We start from the raw sequence: 23,834 nt of genomic DNA, 5'->3' as shown, positions 1-23,834 counted from the left end.
GTTAAATTGACATAGATTTTACAATATAAATTGGGGTCCCAGGGATAGAAATGCCATTAAATGGGTGTCCGTAGCCTAATGCATGTAAACTGGGGGTCCTCTTGAAATTAAAATGATTGAGAATCACTGGTAGCTCTGGCAGTGAAAAATCTTCTCTTATGGGGGTCCCTGGCATATATTTTGAAATGGGGGTCCGCGGGCTAATAAGTGTCAATTTGGGGGTCCTTGAGATGAAAAATATTGAGAACCACTGTAATAGAGAGAGAGAGAAAGAGCAAGTGCGAAACAAAGTGTCACTATTGGCGCGCGTGTGTGTGTGTGCAAACACACACACACACGTGCGCGTGTGTAACTTTAGCTGCGACACAATGTGACGTCCCTCTGAAATGCCTTGAGGGTCCTCTCTCTCTGTTATTCATTATTGCCCACAGGCTCAGCCACACAGCTGGCCTGGCCTGCAGCATTAATTAACACATGTCCCTGTCCCTGTGAACCCCCCGCTGGCAATGAAGAGGCCATTATCCGCCATGTGCTTTTAGTACGACAAGTCTATATACTAATGTCTGCGATAACTCTGTTGTTTGGAAACAAGTAGCAGTCCCTACATGGCAACTGTGCCTATGACGATACTGTGACGTTGTTTACACACAAGTTAGGTGACAGCCACTGAAGGAAAACTGCTGGTGGTGTGTACAACATACCAAGTGTTTTTTCTTTATTTTTATGCACATGTGCGTTTGATTTGATTTGACGATGCTCTTTTCATTCTTTTTGCTCTTTTTGCACTCTTTCTTTAAATCTTTTGAAGTTTTTCTTTATTCTATTGTTATTACTTATGCTGCTGCGCTGTCTGAAGGGAGCCAAACAAAAATAAGTTTTACTCTTATGTACCTGTACACGAGATGTAACAATAAAGTACAACCTTGAACCTTGGTAAATTGGACGTAATTTGCGCTAAGCGCGGCACTCGGTGCCGCGCTATGAGCTTGTAGATCTGCTATTTTTCAATAGCCAAAGAAATCTTAAAATGACACAGGTGCGTTACCGGTCTTAACTCATTCACTGCCACAATTATTGCTTTCCGCGTTTGCCCACTGCCAGAGATTTTTCATTGAAAAAAAAAAAAGTACTCGGGAGCCGAGATACAGAATTTTTAAGTTTTAAGTTAACAAGGAAGTGGATGGGAGTCTAGATCTTCGACAAATCATATCTCCTTGGTCTTTGGGTCAAATTTGGAAACGTAATTACGTCAGAGGCAGTGAATGAGTTAATGGATTAAACTCCTTCACAGCACTCGGTGCCGCGCTACGATCTTGTATATCTGCTATTTTTGAAAAAAAATCCTCCGTGCTTCACACTGCGCCACTGGCTTTCTTTCCTGATGACAGGAAACGGTGGCGTTTCTGTCGGCACTCACCTGCATGCCGATAATGGCGTAGATGAAGAACAGCATGGCGATAAGGAGGCAGACATAAGGCAGAGCCTGGGAACAAACAAGTAAATACATATTAATCATAAAATAGCCCATCTACAGTACATCGCGTCGCGTCGTGAGCTTGTAGATCTGCTACAATATGTGCAAACATTTTAGTACTTTTACTTTTGGTACTTTAGGTATATTTTGATGCCAATACTTTGGTACTTTTACTCAAATCATTTTTGAATTCTGTACTTTTACTTGTAACACGGTATTTTTATATCGCAGTATTGGTACTTTTATACGTTACGTTTATACTTTACATTAAGTAAAGAATGGGAGTACTTTTTCCACCACTGGCCTAAGCTGTGTCCTTTCTGTGTTCTCTGGTCATTTCTGTCATCTTTCTACAGAGAGTCCTATAGGAACAGAGCTGTGTGTGTGTGTGTGTGTGTGTGTGTGTGTGTGTGTGTGTGTGTGTGTGTGTGTGTGTGTGTGTGTTTGTGCTGCAGACTGCAGAGAGACGGCTTTTAAAAGGAAAAGCATGCCTCTGCTTTGTCATGGGGTTTTGGGGATAAACAATTATCACTCTGTGGCTCCCGTGTGGATCTGGGACTTCACGTAGCCAGTCGGTTTGTGTGTGTTTTGGGGATAAAACATCTGAAAGCCAAAGCGTGCATGTCGTGCGTGCGTGCGTGCGTGCGTGTGTGCGTGTGTGCGTGTGTGCGTGTGTGTGTGTGTGTGTTTGTGGGGGCCTAAAGTCTGTGAGAACATTGATCTGGCCCCATGATGAAAAAGTCATATTTTTAGAGTTATATACGGCCACACTGGGAGTGTCATGAATAAACCATCCAAGAATGCATCTGCAAATATATTTCTCATCAAACTATTCATACAGTTCATTCGTTCACCGCTCGGCACGGCGACTTGCTCGCCTAGCGCAGTGGTTCTCAAACTTTTTCATGTCAAGGACCCCCAAATTGACACTTATTAGCCTGCGGACCCCCATTTGAAAAAGATAATGCCAGGGACCCCCATAAGAGAAAGATTTTTACGGCTCTAGCAGTGATTCTCAACCTTTTTAATTTCAAGGACCCCCCAGTTTAACATGAATTAGGCTACGGACCCCCATTTAATGGCATTTCTATCTCTGGGACCCCAATTCATATTGCAAAATCAATGTTAATTTAACTCTGAGAGTGTACAAATGGAACCAAATGGACCCGTTAGGGTCCATTTGGTTCCATTTGTACACTCTCAGAGTTACAGACCCATAAGGGTCCATTTGGTGCCTAATCTATCATTTAGCTGGGTACCCCCTGGAACTCCCTCAAGGACCCCTGGGGGTCCCCGGACCCCACTTTGAGAACCAATGGCCTAGCGGCTGCTGCGGCTCACTTGGTGGTGCCTCTCTCGTGGCTCAAGATGTTTAACAGGGTTTTTTTAGCGGACACGTCACCCTTTTACGCCTCGGGTTTGAGAACGGCACTTCCACGTTCCTGGAGTGCGGAAGTGCCCCGGGACGGCACCGGATGACTGGAAGGGTACAAACGCTTGACATTTGGTCACATTTGTCCCAAGAAGTCACGATAGGCCGTTTGGGGAGTGTGTTGTTTTATTCACAGTGAATCATCTGCCTTGTTCCAGATTTTTCTTTTGTTCCAGATGTCACACAAATAATATACACTTTCGGGTGAATTAATAGCATAAGGTCCTCATGTTTAAGGACCCGTTTAAGCATCTTTAGGATTATTATTAAGAAAACATTCAGGTTGGTGAATAGGGTCACAGAGGGTAGCGTTAACATGAACCAAGCATATTGGTTAAAATAATGTTAACTCATTCAAATAAAGTACTGACGCTTTTAAAATGTGTGTGTGTCAGTGGTGTAAAGTAAGTACATTTACTCAAATACTGTACTTTAGTACAGTTTTTAGGCATGTTTACTTTACTGGAGTATTTCCAATTTTCAATACTTCTACTCCACTACATCTCAGAGGCAAATATTGTACTTTTACTCCACCACAATTATTTAGTTATAACTACTTTGCAGATATAAATTATTACATTATAAAACATACATTAACCACGTTAGCCTGTCGTCTATTTTCAAACGTTTTAGTACTTTTACTTTTGGTACTTTAAGTACATTTTGATACCAATACTTTTGTACTTTTACTCAAGTAAATGTTGAATTCCGAACTTTTACTTGTAACAGAGTTCTTCTACATTGCAGTATTGATATTTTAAGTAAAGAAACATCAGTACTTTTTTTTCCACCACTGGTGTGCGTTTTACCTTGAAGGACTGAACAAAGGTCCAGAGCAGGATGCGGATGGTGTAGCCCTGACGCAGCAGCTTGATGAGACGAGCCGCCCTGAACAACCTCAGGAAGCTCAGGTTGATCATCTTGTCCTTTGGAGAGAGAGAGAGAGAGAGAGACATGATGCACAACCCGGTCACATTATCAAGAAGACCATATCCAGTGCAAAGCAAAATCACGTACTAAAACGGTCATTTATTTTAACCCATGAAGACCGGGAAAGCATCTGTCGTTTTAGATTTTAACCACCTCAACCATTATCTTATACTTTGGCTATTAAAAAATAGCAGATCTGCAAGCTCGTAGCGCGGCACTGAGTGCCACGCCATGAGTTTGTAGTATGAAAAAGTATGTTGCTATAATATCAGCGGTTCTCAAACTTCATGTGAAGGACCACCCAAAATGATATGCATTTGTCCGTGGACCCCCCCCCCCCCCCCCCCCCCGCCCCCCATCTCACAATATTTTGTTCCAGGGACCCCCAGAAGCAAAGATTTGAGTAAAAAAATGATATAATATATACATTTTTTATATTCAAAGATGTGCACACATTTTCACGTTTTCTTAAAAAAAAATATAGCAGATCTACAAGCTCATAGCGCGGCACTCGGTGCCGCGCTATGAGCTTGTAGATCTGCTATTTTTTTTAATAGCCAAAGAAATATAAAGTGACACAGATGCGTTCCAGGTCTTAAATGGGTTAACGTCACCAAACGGTCCATTTGGTCACACCTGTACGCTCTCTGACATAACTGTACATGTGTATGTATGTGTCATTATCTTTGACATGAAAATGACTACTGAATGAATGTGCTTCTTTGAAACCCTGAGAACGTGGGTGTGTATCAAAACTGCAGAGCGGATAGAGATAAACAGAGACAAAAGGGGGGAAAAAAACGTCAGAAAGCAGCGGCCCGACAAGAAAAGCTACTTACCGCCGTCTAGAGGTCGGCCAGACGGAACCGAATTGGGCAGAGGTTGGCACAATGAGGGCAAAGGTACCAGCGGCAAACACACAGCAGAGCATTGGAAACACAAGTACGAGAAAGGAAAAGCCAGAGAAAGGAAAGAGAAAGAGACAGAAAAGAAAGAAGACGGCCAGTCATGTGAAGAGAGAAAAAAAAAGAGTCACATTACCGCCGCAGAGTTTGCCACAAAGCACGCTACAGTAAACAACATCGACCACAATCCTTTAAACCACAGAGCTGGATTTTTATTAGAGTAGCCAATATTTTTTTTCCCTCCCAATTTACATTATGCCAATTAAAGGTCAATACATGCTCCTTCCGCTGTCGTAAATAAATTCAGTGCAACGATAGTTCATGTAGACACGGAAGGCAGAATGTTTATGTACTTCATTCACACTCCCGCTAACAGTTATACAGTCGTACTCATTTAAGTCAGTACGTTTCACCTCTTGTCATTCTCATTGTACACTGCTGCTTTTTTTCTCCTCAAAGTGAGTATTTACATCATGCCCTCCTTGCTGAACAGACACAACCAACCACTAGGAGTTGCTAGCGCAGAAACCAAGCAGGGTTAGATTTGTAAAATAAACAAACAAACAAACAAATAAATAAATACATAAACACATTATTTTGTAGTGTATACTGTACAAGAATACCAAATAACAATTGGGGGCTATTAGAGCAGGAACATAAGAGCAGGGCTAGTCTCGCGTAGCCAGACAACTATACCACAATCTCTGAATGCTATACAGTATATAGTCTGGAACTACACCTCCCGAAAGCAGAGAAAGGAAGCTGTCATCTGTTCGTAATTTATTTATATTTTTTACATTTAGTTTGTTTATGACGTATCTCACCGGTTGTGGTTGTAAAGTAAATGTAAACAAAACAAAACACATCACAGAAGGTTCTGGAAGGCTGCAGTGCCAACGTTTTCTCTGGCGGTGACCAAGCCTCATAAGTCCAGCCCAGAGCCACTGTGTAGAAGAACACACCAGAGAAGTATCTTACCTTAATCTCTGTAACCAAGATGTCTGTGATGCTCCCCAGCACTGTCACAAAGTCAAACACATTCCATGCCGCTTTCAGGTAGCTCTACAGAAAGGCAAACAGAGAGAGGGAGATAGAGATTGAGATAGGGTGACCATATGTTCAATAACCCAACCCGGGACCCTTAAATCACTTAAATCCGATCTGCATCACAACGCGTCGCAGATTGTAAGAACTATATGCTGTCTCCTCAGGCCATCGTTTTGTTGTGGGCCCCCTGGTGGTGGGATTTGTACTGACACAGCGGGCTGAGTGCGTAGAACAACAGACATCTGTCCAGGCTTAGTTCTTAACAGGAGGAGGTAAGCGGCATGTGTCAAAACGACGGGGCCTTGTGATTGGAAAGGAGCCATATTAGAAATGCCTCACCGCGGGCCAAACGGGCCCATGTTGGCTAAGGGAGATGCATTTTTCGGTGCCCTACATCTGTTCATCCCATCTTCTGTCTCTTCTCTGCTCTTCTATGTCCCTCCTTTTCAATTTTGATTGTGAGAGGGATTTTAAAGTCACGTCCCATGTAGGCCCGCCCGACTCACGATTCTGGTCGGCAGTCGGAGATTTTTTAGATAATATTTAGTTCAAAGTGGTTAAGTAAAGTTACAATATGTAATTTTGTAAGGAATTGCAACTGTAACACCCAGGATTCAAAACCAAACATCCAACGCTCAGCCAAGTGGGAATTCCCACTAGGACAGGTGAGATATTGGACTAGTTATATAGTATTAACATACAGTACTCTACCATACAGACTGGTTAAAATAACATTTTATTCATTCAAATAAATTCCAGATTGCAGCTTTAACCCATTGAGACCTGAATCCGATTCTACATGTCTCCTAAATCTCAACAGTTTTCTGAAAAACGTTTGTTTCTATATCAGTGGTGCTCAATCTTTTTCATGTCAAGAATTATGCCAAAATTATATGTATTTGGCCGCGGACCCCCATCAAAATATTTTGTTCCAGGGACCCCCCAGAAGCAACGATTTGAGTTAAAAATGTTCGCTTTAAAAATATATATATTCAAAGATTTGCACACATTTTCAAGAATTTTCAAAAATAGCAGATCTACAAGCTCGTAGCGCGGCACTCGGTGCCGCGCTATGAGCTTGTATATCTGCTATTTTTGAATAGCCAAAATGTAAAATAATGCTTTTTAGCTCAAATAAAAAAATGACACAGTTCCAGGTCTTAATGGGTTAACATGCTCAAGGAGCACATTTGAACCAGCTAAATGTTGGAGTGATTGACTCAAAACCTACGGCAAGCCTACGACTTGGAGTATCCATACCCACAAATTCAACAAATTGACTCCAACTTGTTGACTTCTTTACGTAGAAAGCTCACCAAAGGACCGAAAGCGATGATCTTGAGGATACATTCCAGCGTGAAGAGAGCGGTGAAGACGATGTTCAGGTATTTTAACATGGCCTCGTAGAGGACAGGAGCGTCGTGGAACTGAGGGACAAAAGAGAGAAATACACCGAAATTTGCAAGGCACCAACGTGCTCATAGGGAGCAGTTAGGGTTCAGTGTCTTGCTCAAGGACACTTCGACACTAAGCCAGGGGGAGCTGGTGATCGAACCAGCAATCTTCAGTTTCCCTGAAAATAGCAGATCTACAAGCTCACAACGCGTGGCAATGCGACGCGTTGTGAGCTTGTAGATCGCTATTTTCAAATAGCCTATGTATAAAATAAGGCTAAAGTGGTTAATGTATGTTTTATAATATAAAAATGTATATCTGAAAAGTAACTAGTAACTAAAGTTTTCAAATAATTGTAGTGGATTAAAAGTACAATATTTGCCTCTGAGATGTACAGTAGTGGAGTAGAAGTAAAAATATTGGAAATTGGAAATACTCAAGTAAAGTATTTTACTTAAGTTACTTTACACCACTGCATAGACGGCAGTTCTTCTGGACTTACATACTGTATAAAGTAGACTAACCTTCATCATCAGCACCACAGTATTGAGTGCAATCATGGTCAGGATGGCGTACTCGAATGGAGGCGACACCACGAATTTCCACAACTTGTACTGGAAGGACTCCTTGTTCTGGGGCATGTATCGGGTGAGTGGCTTGGCGTTGATGGCAAAGTCGATGCAAGCTCTCTGTTTCGACGCGAGCAAGAGAGCAAAGGAGAGAAAACAAACACAAACATGGAGGAGAAAGAACCGTTATTAAAACGTCAAGTTGAATGCTGAAACTATTTAGGCTCTCCAAGGCTGTGTAACGTCGTCACAGATTGGAATTTCAACAGAAATGTCAACAGGAATTTGTCAAAAGCACGCCGCGCATGTGTTACACCGCATTTGGTTACCTATCAAATTCTGTTTGTGTCCTGCCATCACTGCAATGACGGCAGGTCACGCGTGCGCGTGTGTGTGTGTGTGTGTGTGTGTGTGTGTGTGTGCGCGTGCGTGCGTGCGTGTGTACAGTGGTGGAAAAAGTACTCAAATTCTTTACTTAAGTAAAAGTACCAATACTGCAATATAAAAATACTCTGTTACAAGTAAAAGTCCTGAATTAAAAAAAAACTTGAGTAAAATTACAAAAGTATTGGCATCAAAATGTACTTAAAGTAACAAAAGTAAAAGTACTAAATAAATAAGAAAAAGAGGTTGCGCATCAACAATGGGTTTTCTCAGTGGAGTGCTAGACCCAAAGTCAGTATACATATCAAAAAAAGGAATTAAAAAAAAAAATCCAAAAAGGTAGCACATCCAAAAATGTCAATTAAATGGAGGACAAATTACTCACATTTCCACTTTTCGGCTATGAGCCTTCCTCAGAGCAAGGCTCATAGCCGAAACGCGTAAGCGTTCACTTTATTGGTGTGCCAATAAAAAAGTGGAAATGTGAGTAATTTGTCCTCCATTTAATTGACATTTTTGGATGTGCTACCTTTTTGATTTTTTTTTTTAAAATTCCTTTTTTTAAAAGTACTAAATATTTGAAAATAGCCGATCTACAAGCTCACAACGCGTCGCGATGCGACGCGTTGTGAGCTTGTAGATCTGCTATTTTCAAATAGCCTAGGTATAAAATAGGACTAAAGTGGTTAATGTATGTTTTATAATATCATAGTTTATATCTGAAAAGTACTGTAACTAGTAACTAAAGTTTTCAAGTAAATGTAGTGGAGTAAAAGTACAATATTTGCCTCTGAGATGTAGTGGAGTAGAAGTAAAAGTATTGGAAATTGGAAATACTCGAGTAAAGTACAAATACCTCAAAATTGTACTTAAGTACAGTACTTGAGTAAATGTACTTAGTTACTTTCCACCACTGTGTGTGTGTGTGTGTGTGTGTGTGTGTGTGTGTGTGTGTGTGTGTGTGTGTTACAGTGTGTGTGTGAAGATGTACTCTCCCTCCCACCTCGTTCTTCTCCAGGCTGCACTCCGCCATGGCCTTGTCCCCCTGCTCCTGGAAGGTGATGATGATCAGAGCCACGAAGATGTTGACGAAGAAGAAGGGAAACACCACGAAGTAGACCACGTAGAAGATGGACGTCTCCATGCGGTAGCCTGGGCTGGGACCCTGGTCCTCGTAGGTGGCGTCCACAGAGTGCTTTAGGACCCTGGGGGGGGGGGGGGTTTAACCGAGATGCAACTCATTCACAGCGTTGAGAAGCACAGTGGTGGAAAGTAACTGACAATTTTGATGTACTTTTACTTTACTGGAGTATTTCCAATTGTCTACACTTTTACTTCTATTCCACTACAATTATTTGAAAACTATAGTTACTAGTTACTTTCCAGATATAAATTATTACATTATAAAACATACATTAGCCACTTTAACCCTATTTTATACCTAGGCTATTTTCAAACATTTTAGTACTTTTACTTTTGGTACTTTAAGTACATTTTGATACCAATACTTTTGTACTTTTTGCGAACGCGGAAGGAGGCGCGGCGAAGCCGCGCCTCCGACCAAGTGGAGCATACTATGACACTCGGCTCGGCTTGTGTGTCTGTCTGTGTGCAATATGTGTGCAGCCGCGCCCCCATGTCACTCACGCTCTCATTGGCTGCCCCCATGTGAGTCACGCTCTCATTGCCTGCATGCACTACAGTGTGGCTGAAATTCGCCTGTGCCCCTAGGTGACTCATTACACTCCTCTGAGAAAAATATAGCAGCGACAGTCAAAAATAACACATCTACAAGCATCTACACGAGTTCATCTATTGGGATATCTAAGAATTCCATGTCATTTGTGCATATTTCAGGCCGGATGGCAAGTAATTGCTCATTCCTTTCTATTCTTCTTATTGTTATTTTCGAGCTGCGTTCACTTCCAGCGTTCGCGCGTCTTACTTGTACTCAAGTAAATGTTGAATTCCGGACTTTTGTAACAGAGTACTTTTTTACATTGCAGTATTTGAGTACTTTTTCCACCACTGTTCACTGCCAAAAACGACATCTGACCAGATGTCATACACAACAAAAAACATCTAGGCACCTTTCATTTTAAAGGATTTATAAAAGTCATTTTTTTCTCGGAGTTCAAAGTTTTCAAAGTGTTTCTCAAAAAACAAGCCACATTCAAACCGTCATAGCTCTGGAGTGGAGGATCGCGCCCGGCCAATTCTTTCCCCCCCGATTCTACTGGACCCCCGTGCGTGTAATGAGCCGATCTCTGTGATGACGGCGGTCATGGAGAATATTCCATGATTTTTCAAAGGTACAGTAAAATCACCGTTTTCGCTGGCAACGGGGCGGTAGGCGATGTTTTAACTCTGGCAGTCAATGTGTTAAAAAATGAAGGCACTCTACTTCCACTGGTGATCAGCACTAAGCAGGGTTTATTATAGTTACTGTAACTAAAAGTAATGAAATAACAAAAACTCAAATTGACAAAACATTTGAGCTAAAGGCATTGTAGGGAACATTAAGCCTAAATTTAAAAAATATTTATATATATTTTTTTTGCATTTTCCCCCCTCTATCAGCATTGAAACACAGGCCTCTTTCTGAAAACCCTATTTTCCCTATTGTTGTTGTTGTTGTTGTTATGTTTGTCCGGGACGTAAGGAAGTCTATGGAAGTCTATGGAGGCATCACCCCCTGGTGGCCGGGAAACGAACTGCACAAACATAAACAATGCAGGGAAAATAGGGTTTTCAGAAAGAGTACTGTGTTTCAATGCAGGAAAACACCCCAGCATCATTATATAGTGGCTGATAGAGGGGAAAAAATGCAAAAAAAAAAAATATAAATATTTTTTAAATTTAGGCTTAATGTTCCCTACAAGGCCTTTAAAACTGAGGTTTTATAAAAACACGATAAAACTAAAAATGTCCTTAGTTTTAGTCTTTGTCAGTATCCAGTGTTCTTCTTTAAAAAACATAGCGAAAACAGCAGATCTACAAGCTCATGATGTTAAACCAGCTTGAAAGACTAATGAAAACGAACTGAAATTGAAAACACGAAGTCAAAACGAAGTCAAAAATAAAAACGAATGGAAAGTTTTTGAACTATCATCAGAACCCTGGAGAGAAGGCTCCTCCCCTGATCTGCATTCAGAAGGACAATACGATTGGATATTGTCTGCTGAGTTTAATTGCAGCCAGCGGTGCAAGACGTCATTACCGAGTGTTTAGATGAGATAAACATCATTATACACAACGCCGCTGTCGGGTGGAAACCTTGTACGTCCAAAACCGCAAAAAAACATTTAAAAATAGTGCAAGTAGTGATATTTTCACTGCTTTTTTCACAATTTTCAGTGTGACACTCTTTTATGATGAAGTGGAGCATTAAGTCATAATGCATGCTTAAAGCATTAGGGCCTGGAACTGTCATTTTTAGATTTGAGCTAAAAAGCATTATTTTACACTTTTGGCTATTCAAAAATAGCAGATATACAAGCTCATAGCGCGGCACCGAGTGCCGCGCTACGAGCTTGTAGATCTGCTATTTTTGAAAAATCGTGAAAATGTGTGCAAATCTTTGAATATATAGATTTTTAAAGCAAACATTTTTAACTCAAATCTTTGCTTCTGGGGGGTCCCTGGAACAAGATATTTTGATGGGGGTCCGTGGCCAAATACATATCATTTTGGGGGTCCTTGACATGAAAAAGTTTGAGCACCACTGATATAGAAACATACGTTTTTCAGAAAACTGTTGGGATTTAGGAGACACGTAGAATCGGCTTCAGGTCTCAATGGGTTAAAGCATTAGGGCCCTGGGCACGTGCCCATTGGGACAGGCATGCATGCCATTTACTTATTGTATTAATAAATCATTTCCTCATATGTACGTTAGGTGAACAGTTTTCTGCCAGCTCCTCTCACACTCATTGCGTCGGTTCGTTTTTTGACATTTTGACCTTCCATATAATGAGCTATAATGAGGATCCATATAATGAGCTGTATGTCCTTTAACTCTTTGACTGCCAAAAACGGGAATTCCCCTCCGATGGTACTATGGCTATCATGGCCAATGACGGAAAAACGGGAATTATTTAAAAAAAAAAAAAAAATGTTTTTAAAAGTTTATTTTTTTATTTGTTTTAAATATTTTTTTTTATTTTTTGGTCATTTTTGTGTTTGTTTATCTCAAAGGAACTAGGAGATAACGCTATCCAAAAAATTGCTGCTCCATTCACTTCAATGTTAAAAATCAAACGGAGGACAAATGCACCATTTTCCTGGCACTGGGACGACACAGTCTGAAATAAGTCTGGCAATGAAAGAGTTAAGCCATGAAGACCGGGAACGCATCTCTGTCATTTTAGATTTGAGCTGCGCATTAACCGTTATCTTATACGTTGGCCATTCAAAAAATAGCAGATCTACAATATCGACAAGGTCCCGGGAACAAAAATATTTTCGGATGGGGATCTGCGGCCAAATACATATCATTTTGGGGGTCCTTGACATGACAAAGTTTGAGAACCACTCAATTATTATAGCAGCCAAGTAAAGCAAACGGTGCTTCTTGTCCACATGTAGTAACTAATACTGTACTCTAGGGTCTACCATCTTGGTAATGCAAAAATAACCCATAACATTTGCTTTATTTTCTATTGAGCCACGAAGATTTGATTTGCGTTTTATGTCTTAGCATGAAACACTAAATGTTTGCTAAAGAAGAAGGATAATTCCTTTTTAACAGGTCGTTCATGAAAGTCCTTGCGGTCTTGTTTCCAATGAGAACCTGTGAGCAATTAGGGGTTAAGAGTCTTGCTCAGGGACAAATTTCATTTCATCGACACATATGCTGGCCTGGTTTGGAATCGAACCGGGGGCAACCAGGGCCTCTGGCTCCCTATGCGGGCTCACTAACCACTCAGCTATGGCCGCCCCTAAACATAATTGAACAGTCTGCTTTAGCATTATGTGCTGTATAGGGCAGTGGTTCTCAAACTTTTTCATGTCAAGGACCCCCAAATTGATATTTATTTGGCCGTGGACTCCCCCATCTGAAATTGTGTTGTTCCAGGGACCCCAAGAAGCAAAGATTTGAGTTACAAATGTTTGCTTTAAAAATATATATATTCAAAGGTTTGCACGCATTTTCACGATTTTTCAAAAATAGCCAAAGTATAAAAGGTTAAAGTGGTGAAAATTATTGTGATGCCATGTTAACACATTTTGCTGAGGACCCCCTGGAACCCCCCCCCCAAGGACCCCTGGGGGTCCCCGGACCCTTGTCTGACTCACATGGGCCAGCCCTCTCCGGTGGAGACGGTGAAGAGGGTGAGGAAGGCCCAGAGAACGTTGTCGTAGTGGAACTCGTACTTCTTCCACTCGCGGGGCTGCGCCGTCACATCGTCCCTGTCGTAGTCCAGGAACTGACCTCTGAGACACGGCGGAGGACAAAGGAAATGGGGACGGGGGGGGGGGGACAGTTCACAGAACAAGAGAGAGAGAGAGAGAGAGAGAGAGGAAATGGGAAATATGGATGTGGATGAGAAAGGAAGATTAGATCAAAAAATGGGAAAGGTTCCATGGTAATGCTTCATTTATAAGATAGCGAACGCCGTTTCGAACCCCTATACAACAAGAGCAGTACACTCTACACCACTCTCCTCTTCACCTTCTACACCAAATCTCTTAAAAACGTGTCGCGTTGTGAGCTTGCAGAGCTGCCATTTCTGTCGACTGTTCCACCCAGAATAGGGTGTGTTGCAGTTCGAAGTAATCCATTTATTTATATAAATTAAGCATTACCTGGAACCTTTCGAGAAAAAAAATCTAATCTTCCTTTCTTTCCACCACTGGCTTAGAAAAGGTGTCTCATGTAAGTTTTTGGAGATCAAACTGTGTGGAGTGGACCAGTGTTGATTTCGTCGACTAAAACTATGACGAAAAATGTTCGTCGATTACCTTTTTCCGCTGACGAAAACGAAATAAAAATGAAATAAAAACTAGACTAAAATATTATGGAGCGCCTAGTGGAGAAGAGATCCTGTAGAACTAAAAGACAAGTCATTTATGTTCGGCGCTCTGAAAATAGCCGATCTACAAGCTCACAACGTGTCGCGCAGCTTGTAGATCGGCTATTTTCAGCATGCAACCAAGTGTAAAATCAGCCATTACGACGCCGTCAAGGCACCGCCAAAACACATTTTAGTCGACTAAATCAACTGTCGATTTAGTCTATATTCTAGTCGACTAAAACTAGACAAAAACTAAAACATTTCAGATGACTAAAATATGACTAAAACTAAATGGAATTCTATTCAAAAGACTAAAACTGAATCAACATTTGCTGTCAAAATCAAACTGTGTGGACTGTGGTGTGTGTGTGTGTGGTCACCTGCAGTCCCTCTCCAGACCCTTGGACTCGTCGGTGCAGTAGAAGAACTTGCCCTTGAAGAGCTGCACGGCGATGACGGCGAAGATGAACATGAACAGGAAGTAGACGATGAGGATGTTGAGCACGTTCTTCAGCGAGTTCACCACGCAGTCAAACACCGCCTGGAACGAGCACACACACACAGGTTTATATTACTATACTTGTGAGGACAACAACGCTTTAGGACAGCCATTTTATGAATGCCATTTAAAATATAGATATTTTGCCAAAAGCCGAAAAACAGCAGATCTACAAGCCCACAACGCGTCGCGCTGCGACGCGTTGTGGGCTTATAGATCAGCTATTTTTCGGTGCATGACACTGGCGCATAAATCAAGTATAAATCATGTTTAACGCTAATTCCAACCCCTAAACCTGACCTCTAAATGTCTAATCCTAACCTGAATGCTTTTCTAATTGTAAAGGTAAAATGTATAGTTTTTTGAACTATAAAAAAAAACATTTGTCTTGTGAGGACCAGGAAAACTGTCCTCACAATGTAGATTTCTTCAAATTCTACTAGACTTGGTCCTCGCAAGTATAGTAATACAAACAAACACACACACACACACACACACACACACACACACACACACACACACACACACACACACACACACACACACACACGCACACACACGCACACACACGCACACACGCACACACGCACACACACGCACACACACACACACACACACACACACACACACAATGTGTCCACTTTCATAACATGCATCTGCATGAATACACCCACCACTATATATACTCGCATGGAGGTCGAGTGGGAAAACCTTGTAAGTCCAAAACAGTGACTTTTCAGGAAATGGAAGAGAAAAGAATAACTACATTAGTAGTTATCATCTAGATCTTGTTCATACCTTTCATTGGTTAAATATGTATAAAGCACACAGACAGATCTCAACCACTTTCACAAACTTTTCGAAAAATAGCGAAAATAGTAGAGCTACGAGCTCCCGACGCGTCACGAGACGACACGTTTGGAGCTTATAGATGTATTTTCACTATACTTTTGCGAGACACTCTTGGACAGTTACATAAAAAGTTGAAACGCGGAGATACAAGGTTTCCGCCCGACAGCAACGATTATGCATTTGCATGATTACACATATACTCGCATGAATCTCTCCCTCTCTCTCTCTCTCTCTCTCTGTCTCTTTCACTATGCCGTTGCATCTATTTTATCTCCGTGTGACAGCACTCTGTTGATCAGGTCTGCGCTGCGATCACTCTGAGAGATGAAGTGCTTCGTCTATCTATCAATCTGGCCGAAGAATATGCTGCCAGGATGAACGATCAGCGGCCAGGCCTTTTGTTCTGAGTGCCATCCAATCCATCCCATCCATCCATCAGTGGTGGAAAAAAGTACTCAAATGTTTGACTTCGGTAAAAGTATCAATACTGCAATGTAGAAGTACTCTGTTACGAAGTAAGAGTCCGGAATTCAAACTTGGCTTGGGTAAAGGTACAAACGTATTGGTATCGAAATGTGGTTAAAGTACCAAAAGTAAAAGTACTAAAATGTTTGAAAATAGCAGATCTACAAGCTCACAACGCGTCGCGATGCGACGCGCTGTGAGCTTGTAGATCTGCTATTTTCAAACACCCTAGGTATAAAATAGGACTAAAGTGTTTAATGCATGTTCTATAATGTAATAATTTATATCTGCAAAGTAACTAGTAACTAAAGCTTTCAAATAAGTGTAGTGGAGTAAAAGTACAATATTTGCCTCTGAGATGTAGTGGAGTAGAAGCAAAAGCATAGACAATTGGAAATACTCCAGTAAAGTAAAAAAATACCTCAGAATTGTACTTGAGCACAGTGCTTGAGTAAACGTACTTAGTTACTTTTTTACACCACTGCCATTCATCCGTCCTCTGCCAGCTCTGTCGAGTCGACTCCTAGCGAGCGCCGTCCACCACGCGCGCCTGCCAACCCTGATCTGTCTCAATCATCTCACTTCTATTACCCCAATGAGATCCTCTGTCTTCTGTCAGCTCCATTACTTTCATCTGATCAACATGCCGGGCCACACATCAGCGTTTTTTCTTTGAAGCTCAACAACAAGGGCGACGGCGGCTTCGAGGGGTCCGCGGGTGTCCCTCCCTCGTTGGCAGTGGTGTAAAGTAACTAAGTACATTTACTCGAGTACTGTACTTATGGTGCGATGTTGATGGTGCTTTTACTTTACTGGAGTGTTTCCAATTGTCTATACTTCTACTCCACTACATCTCAGAGGCAAATATTGTACTTTTACTCCACTACAATTATTTGAAAACTTTAGTTACAAGTTACTTTGCAGATATAGATTATTAGATTATAAAACATACATTAACTACTTTATTTGAAAATAGCCGATCTACAAGCTCACAACGCGTCGCATCGTGAGCTTGTAGATCTGCTATTTTCAAACATTTAGTACTTTTACTTTTGGTACTTTAAGTACATTTTGATACCAATACCTTTGTACTTTTACTCAAGTACATTTTGAATTCCGGACTTTTACTTGTAACAGAGTACTTCTACATTGCAGTATTGATACTTTTACTTAAGTAAAACATTTGAGTACTTTTCCCACCACTGGTTGTTGGGACACATTTGCATTTTTCCTCATACAGCAATTACGGCAAAGTGAGAGGGAGGTTACACCATAGAGTTATAATATATCTAGAGGGCGGACTGCCCCGCCCCGCCCCCCCACCAATTCATTTCAATGAAAGTCGCTCACTGCCGTTTGAAGCACCCGGAAGAAACGCTCTACTCCCGCGTTTGGGCACCATATTCGGGTGCCCAAATCAAGGGAAGGTTTTGAAAGGAAAGGACGTTCCGCCCGTCTGTTCTCTAGATCAGTGGTTTTCAACCAGTGGTCCGGGGACCACCAGTGGTCCTTGAGAGAGTACCAGGGGGTCCCCAGCGAAATTAGTTCATAGCATCACAATAATTTTTAACCACTTAGCTTAGGCTATTCAAAAATAGCAGATATACAAGCTCAAAGCGCGGCACCGAGTGCCGCGCTTTGAGCTTGTAGATCTGCTATTTTTGAAAAACCTTGAAAAACTGTGCATATCTTTGATCATTTATATTTTTTAAAGCGAAAATTAACTGATGTCTTTGCTTCTGGGGGGTCCCTGGCACGAAACATTTTCCAATGGGGGTCCGCGGCCAAATGTATATCAATTTAGGGGCCCTTGGCATGAAAAAGGTTGAAAACCACTGCTCTAGATATATTGACATCATGGGTGGCAAGCCTCGCAACGGAAGTTTGAAATGAAATACATGGCCGTGGATGGAGCCGGATGGACCAGCTCATGAACAAACATTATTCCTGAACGAATGCGACCTTTGTCATATAATGGGTTCAGGAATATAAAAGAAGACATATCACATGTTGTTTTCTGCTGTGTTGCTTTTCGATGTGTACACACTGTATCATTTTATAGACGTATCTAAAAGGCACAAAGTATGTTTCCGAACGGCCAAAGTACCGCGAGACTGTCCACCATTTCCTGTCTGGCAGCCAAATCTCGCGATATCTCCGAGACAGAAACGATACCTGCCGCTGTTTAGATGCCTCGATAAAATGATGTGCTTTGCACATCGAAAAGCAAGTGATTAGAAAACAACCTGTGATACGTCTTCTTTTATATTCCTGTTAAGTGTTGCAATCCCAGATTTGACCACCAGGTGACGGCCGCCTCACTGTTCCACCGTGGCTCTGGGGGGCTTGGGTTGCACGCTGTTACATCAGGATGGATGGCAGGAGTATGAGAGGCAGCGACACACCTACTTCCACACCTCAGATGTGATTAGCTTGTCATTACAGTCTTCTAAAGTCTTCTAAACCAGGGGTCTTCAACGTTTTCAGGCCAAGGACCCCCTAGCTGAGAGAGAGATGAAGCAGGGACCTCCTCTATATTGTATAAAATTGTGATTTAACCCTGTTTACTTGGTCTGCTCTTTTTTGCCTCTACATCAAACACCTCTATGCCAAAAAATAGCAGATCTACAAGCTCACAACGCCTCGCGCTGCGAGGCGTTGTGAGCTTGTAGATCTGCTATTTTTTGGTAAAGTTCTCCTTAGAAAAGGGATGCTGGGTGGTTAAGGTAAAAAAAAAAATCATATCACACAAAAATTTGGCGGACTCCCTGTAGTAACTCTGAGGACCCCCTAGGGGTCCCAGACCCCCTGTTGAAGACCCCTGTTCTAAACACACTTTGATTCGGGGGGAGGGGGGTATCGGGAGCGACAGTTCACACTTTGCCAGCTGGCTTTACTCTACCTTGAGCTTGGGTAGACGTTTGATGGTCTTGAGAGGCCGCAGGACTCTGAGGACCCTCAGGGACTTGATGGTGTTGATGTCCTTTCCTTTGGTCCCTCTGTGCGGAGGGAAGATATACACATCATAGCTTAGACACAGGATCTGTACTGTAGGTACGTCGTAGAGGTTGTGAGGTTGTTTGTATAGGGCATCGCAGTTCCCGCCCACTTCCTGGTTCCACTTCAAAATACTCAATGCATTTTTCCCATTGACATTTCCAAAAATATTTATATCAATTAATTTAAGCCTAGAATCAAGCCATCCAGGGTCCTGGTGAATCATGACCATTAAACATTTTTTTCTGTGATTTATTTTATATTTAATTATATGATATACTATATTTAATATATACCCTTTGTTTTGCCGTTTTCAAAAAAGTTTTTTCACAGAATCAAACGTTTAATGGTCATGATTCACCAGGACCCTGGATGGCTTGATTCTAGGCTTAAAATAATTGATATCAATATTTTTGGAAATGTCAATGGGAAAAATGCATTGAGTATTTTGCAGTGGAACCCGGAAGTGGCCGCAACTGCGATGCCCTATTGCCACTCTTCGAAGCAGAAATGTGCTCATACATTATGTACACATAGGCACACACTCCGCCACGTACATACACAGGTGAGCACGTGCATGTGCATGCGTGCACCAAGGTTGTAATAGTTTTGGATTTTTCATTATAGTTTAGTTTTAGACAATTAGAGTTTTGACAATTTTTTATTCTAATTCAGTCTTAATTCGTTTTTTAGAGCGGGTCTGTTAGTCTTTATTAGTTGTTATTTTTGTGACAATGCTTAGTTTTAGTTTAGTTTTTTATTAGTTTTAGTGTTAGTTTTATTCATACTTTGGGTTACTTGTCAGGTGCAGGATTCAAAAAGGTCAGAGTAAGTATTCTGTGATGAAAACTCAACAAAAGATACCATTTAAAAAAAAATATATCCAGTTACTGTTGGACAATCAACAAGAAAAACGTGAACTAAGGGCATTTTGTCTAAAATTTCAGTTTGTTTGAGTTCGTTTTGTAAACACATTAACACAAAATACAGTTTCAGTTAGTTAACGTTTCTTTTTTTTTATTATAGTTTTTATTCAGTTCAGTTAACGAAAACCTTGGCGTGCGCACGCGCGCACACACACACACACACACACACACACACACACACACACACACACACACACACACACACACACACACCTACACAACCGTAAAACCATGTGAAACCCAGTCTTCCAATAACAAACAAGGACTAACTAGATGACATCAGGCATAGATACAGGTAGATCTATTCCATTAGTAGAGCAACATGCATGTGAGAAGATGATGGATTATTCTACAGAAACACGTTTCAAGTGTAAAAGGCTTGTTATTGTTCTGAACAAAAAACACCCACAAGCTATAAATACGAGGGGACGATCACATGAGAGCAGACAAGAATTTCTGTAGAACTAGTGCGTTCTCAAAGTTGAGGGTCCAGGGACCCTCGGGGGTTCCTTGAGGGGCTTCCAAAAGGACCCTTACAGCTCTGAAAACTCTGAGAGAGTATAAAATGGCACCAAATGGACCCCATTGGCTCCATTTGTACGCCCTCAAGAGTTATGGGGGTCCTTAAAGTTGAAAAAAAAAGATTTGAGAACCAATGCTCTAGAATTAACATCATCAACGATGAAGAATCTGTCATTTTTAAAATTTATTTGGGCTATTCAAATCTGCTATTTTTTTTGTAAATGTGAAAATGTGTGCAAATCTTTGAATATATATTTCTTAAGCAAACATTTGTGACTCAAATCTTTGCTTCTGGGGGTTCTACAAAAACGTCCTCTAAATCCTACAGTTTTTTGAAAAAACATATGTTTCTGTATCAGTGGTTCTCAAACCTTTTCATGTCAAGGACTCCCAAAATGACATGCATTTGGCCCGCGGACCCCCATCTCAAAATCATCATCGTCACCCCCCCTAGTCTGCAGAGGAGCTTCTTTGCAGGACTCACTGCTGTCACTTCGTGGCAGTCGCTACGCGTGTTTGCTAACACAGGTCACAGAGAGGTAAGGATGTGACACCTAGCTTGTTCATAATATATGGCCGCACCGTCGAGTCAACCCACACATGGGCAGTGACATTGGCCAAGGACGGTGGCGGCAGGCGTTGCTAATCGAGTCACATACACGGTACGGCCATCAGTGTTAATTCGAAGCTACAAGCGGTAAGATTGATGTCCTACACAGGTTTTTTTTAACCAGGGTCTCGTCTCTCCCACGCTTGGAGCTTCGTGCGATGCCAACTGTCAACCATGTAGCGCTACCTTTTAGTTATATATAAACCCATTAAGACCTGAGACCGATTCTACAAAATGTCTTCTAACGGTTTTCTGAAAATACTTTCTAGTATAGTTTCTGTATCAGTGGTGCTCGAACTTTTTCATGTCAAGGACCCCCCAAAATGGTATGTATTTGGCCGCGGACCCCCATCTCAAAATATATCGTTCCAGGGACCCACCGGAAGCAAAGATTTGAGTTACAAATGTTCGCTTTAAAAATATATATATTCAAAGATTTGCACACATTTTCAAGATTTTCAAAAATAGCAGATCTACAAGCTCGTAGCGCGGTGCCGCGCTACGAGCTTGTAGATCTGCTATTTTTGAATAGCCAAAGAAAATGAGACGGATGCGTTCCGGGTCTTAATGGGTTAAAATACTCTACCGTACAGATCGGCTAAAACATAATTTTCCTAATTTATTTTTTCCTTTTTTAAATCTTAGAGTAGCCAATTATTTTTTTACCCATTTTTCTCCCCAATTTAGTCGTTATGCCAACTGACATTTCATTAACCAAAAAAAAAGAAGCTATGTATTGCTGCTTTAACTGTTTTGTACAATCTCTGCGTCACATGGATAAAATAACACTGAGATGATTTGATTGTGTACATATTGTGGCTCTTTATGGTTATAGGTGTCTTGATGAGTCTTTGAAAAACTGACGCTCTTTAACAATAACGTCAAGAGCGAGAAGAGAGAGGATGAGATATAATGTGTGACAGTGTGTGTGCACAGACTGACACAATTCCATTTCTATAGAAACGCTCTATACAACACAGCACGGAATCATTCCAGCTCAGTGGTTAGAGTGTCCGCTCTGAGATTGGGAGGCCAGGGTTCAATCCTCCGGCCGCGTCATACCAAAGGCTACAACAATGGGACCCGATGCCTCCCTGCTTGGCACTCAGCATCAACGGTAGGATTGGGGGGTTAAGTCCCTGCGACAATCTAGCCCTTCCATTGTGTTAGGGTCATTTTAGTCTTGCGTAGTGTGTTCTAATTATTATTCTTAATTCTTCTATCATAGCTAGATAACATCATTATCCATTGCCTTCATTATAGGAAATTTAATGAGTGAATTTTAACATTTTTATAATAGAAAACGAGATATATTGAAAGATGAAACCCTAGCCCTAACCCAACAGAATATTTTAAAAAGTGTTTACATGGATATGAATGCACAAGTCAGCTATGAGGTGAGAGAAAAGAATAATGAAAATATATATATTTTTTGTATTTTGGGCTGATTTAAATCACGGGTCAAATTTGACCCGCTAAGATGCAGTTTTCTAACACAATGCAAGGGCTAGAGCCATGTCCAGGGAGTGTACTTGTTGTACATCATGGCTGGAGGACGTACTTGCAGTGGTGGAAAGTAACTAATTACATTTACTCAAGTACCGTACTTAAGTACAATTTGGAGGTACTTTCACTTTACTTGAATATTTCCAATTTTCAGTACTTCTACTCCACAACATCTCTTATTATTATTATTTGACAACTGTAGTTACTAGTTAATTTTGATTATTATTACAAAACATGCATTAACCACTTCAGCCCTACAGTATATACATTTCGGCCATTTGAAAATAGCCGATCTACAAGCTCACAATGCGTCGCGATGCGACGCATTGTGAGCTTGTAGATCTGCTATTTTCAAAAGATTTTTTATATATTTTATACATTTGAAGACTTGTGAAATGGGATATTCTGCATAATGAGCACTTGCTACTTTTGGTACTTAAAGTACATTCCGATACCAATACTTTTGTACTTTCACTCAAGTAAATTTTGAATTCCGGACACTTTTACACTACAGAGTATTTCTACATTGCAGTATTGATACTTTTACTTAAGTAAAACAAATGTAATACTATTTCCACCACTGCGTACTTGTGGATCAAGCTGCCTCACGCTACAGAGACAGGAGATACAGGAGTTCCAAAGGCTACTTACAGTACATGTTCATTCACATGTGCGTGTACACACACAGTGATTTGGTATAGTCACTATAGTCACAGTATTACAGCATTTGTACGGTTCTCTGAGACCTCTCTCTCTCTCTTATGCCTTTGCTTTCTCCAGGCTCAGATTTCAGACGTGTGTGTGTGTGTGTGTGTGTGTGTGTGTGTGTGTGTGTGTGTGTGTGTGTGTGTGTGTGTGTGTGTGTGTGCGTGTGTGTGTGCGTGTGCGTGTGCGTGTCAACGTGAGAACAGCAGAAGCCTTTTAATTAACTGTGAAATGAGTGCTAAAGCGAGCCAGTGGAGTGGTGCTGGTGGTGTGTGACTGTGGTTCAAGGAGACACTAGCGTTGTTGTGACTGATGCAATAAAAGGGGGGTACACTTTGAATATACCCATTTAACCCATTCAACCCGGGAACGCATCTACCAAACGTCTTCTAACGGTTTAATGAAAACAAACGTACGTTGCTATAATATCAGTGGTTCTCAAACCTTTTCATGTGAAGGGCCACCGAAATGATATGTATTTGGCCGCGGACCCCCATGTGAAAACATTTTTTGTTCCAGTGACCCCCCCAGAAGCAAAGATTTGAGTTACAAATGATCGCTTAAAAATATATATATATTCGAATATTCGCAAACATTTT

General features: G+C 41.2%; 1 protein-coding gene across 8 annotated transcripts in view; it reads right to left on the bottom strand.

The window, feature by feature from the left end:
- cacna1bb (calcium channel, voltage-dependent, N type, alpha 1B subunit, b) overlaps window positions 1–23,834 on the bottom strand; it is a 262,230-nt gene that overhangs the window by 36,253 nt on the left and 202,143 nt on the right. For all 8 annotated transcript variants that reach the window (XM_084046067.1, XM_084046073.1, XM_084046069.1 and 5 more), the window contains 9 exons: window positions 18,872–18,968; window positions 14,534–14,694; window positions 13,435–13,572; window positions 9,140–9,341; window positions 7,708–7,872; window positions 7,105–7,215; window positions 5,720–5,803; window positions 3,716–3,832; window positions 1,418–1,483 (listed from right to left, as the gene is read on the bottom strand). In XM_084046067.1, coding sequence (XP_083902193.1) covers window positions 1,418–1,483; window positions 3,716–3,832; window positions 5,720–5,803; window positions 7,105–7,215; window positions 7,708–7,872; window positions 9,140–9,341; window positions 13,435–13,572; window positions 14,534–14,694; window positions 18,872–18,968 — 1,141 coding nt within the window. The remainder of the gene's footprint in view (window positions 1–1,417; window positions 1,484–3,715; window positions 3,833–5,719; window positions 5,804–7,104; window positions 7,216–7,707; window positions 7,873–9,139; window positions 9,342–13,434; window positions 13,573–14,533; window positions 14,695–18,871; window positions 18,969–23,834) is intronic.

Source organism: Gymnoscopelus microlampas, assembly GCF_963454915.1.
Source record: "Gymnoscopelus microlampas genome assembly, chromosome: 21".
In the NCBI taxonomy this organism is placed as follows: Eukaryota; Metazoa; Chordata; class Actinopteri; order Myctophiformes; family Myctophidae; genus Gymnoscopelus; species Gymnoscopelus microlampas.
The sequence above is the reverse complement of the archived record's forward strand: the minus strand, read 5'-3'. Positions and strand labels throughout refer to the sequence as shown.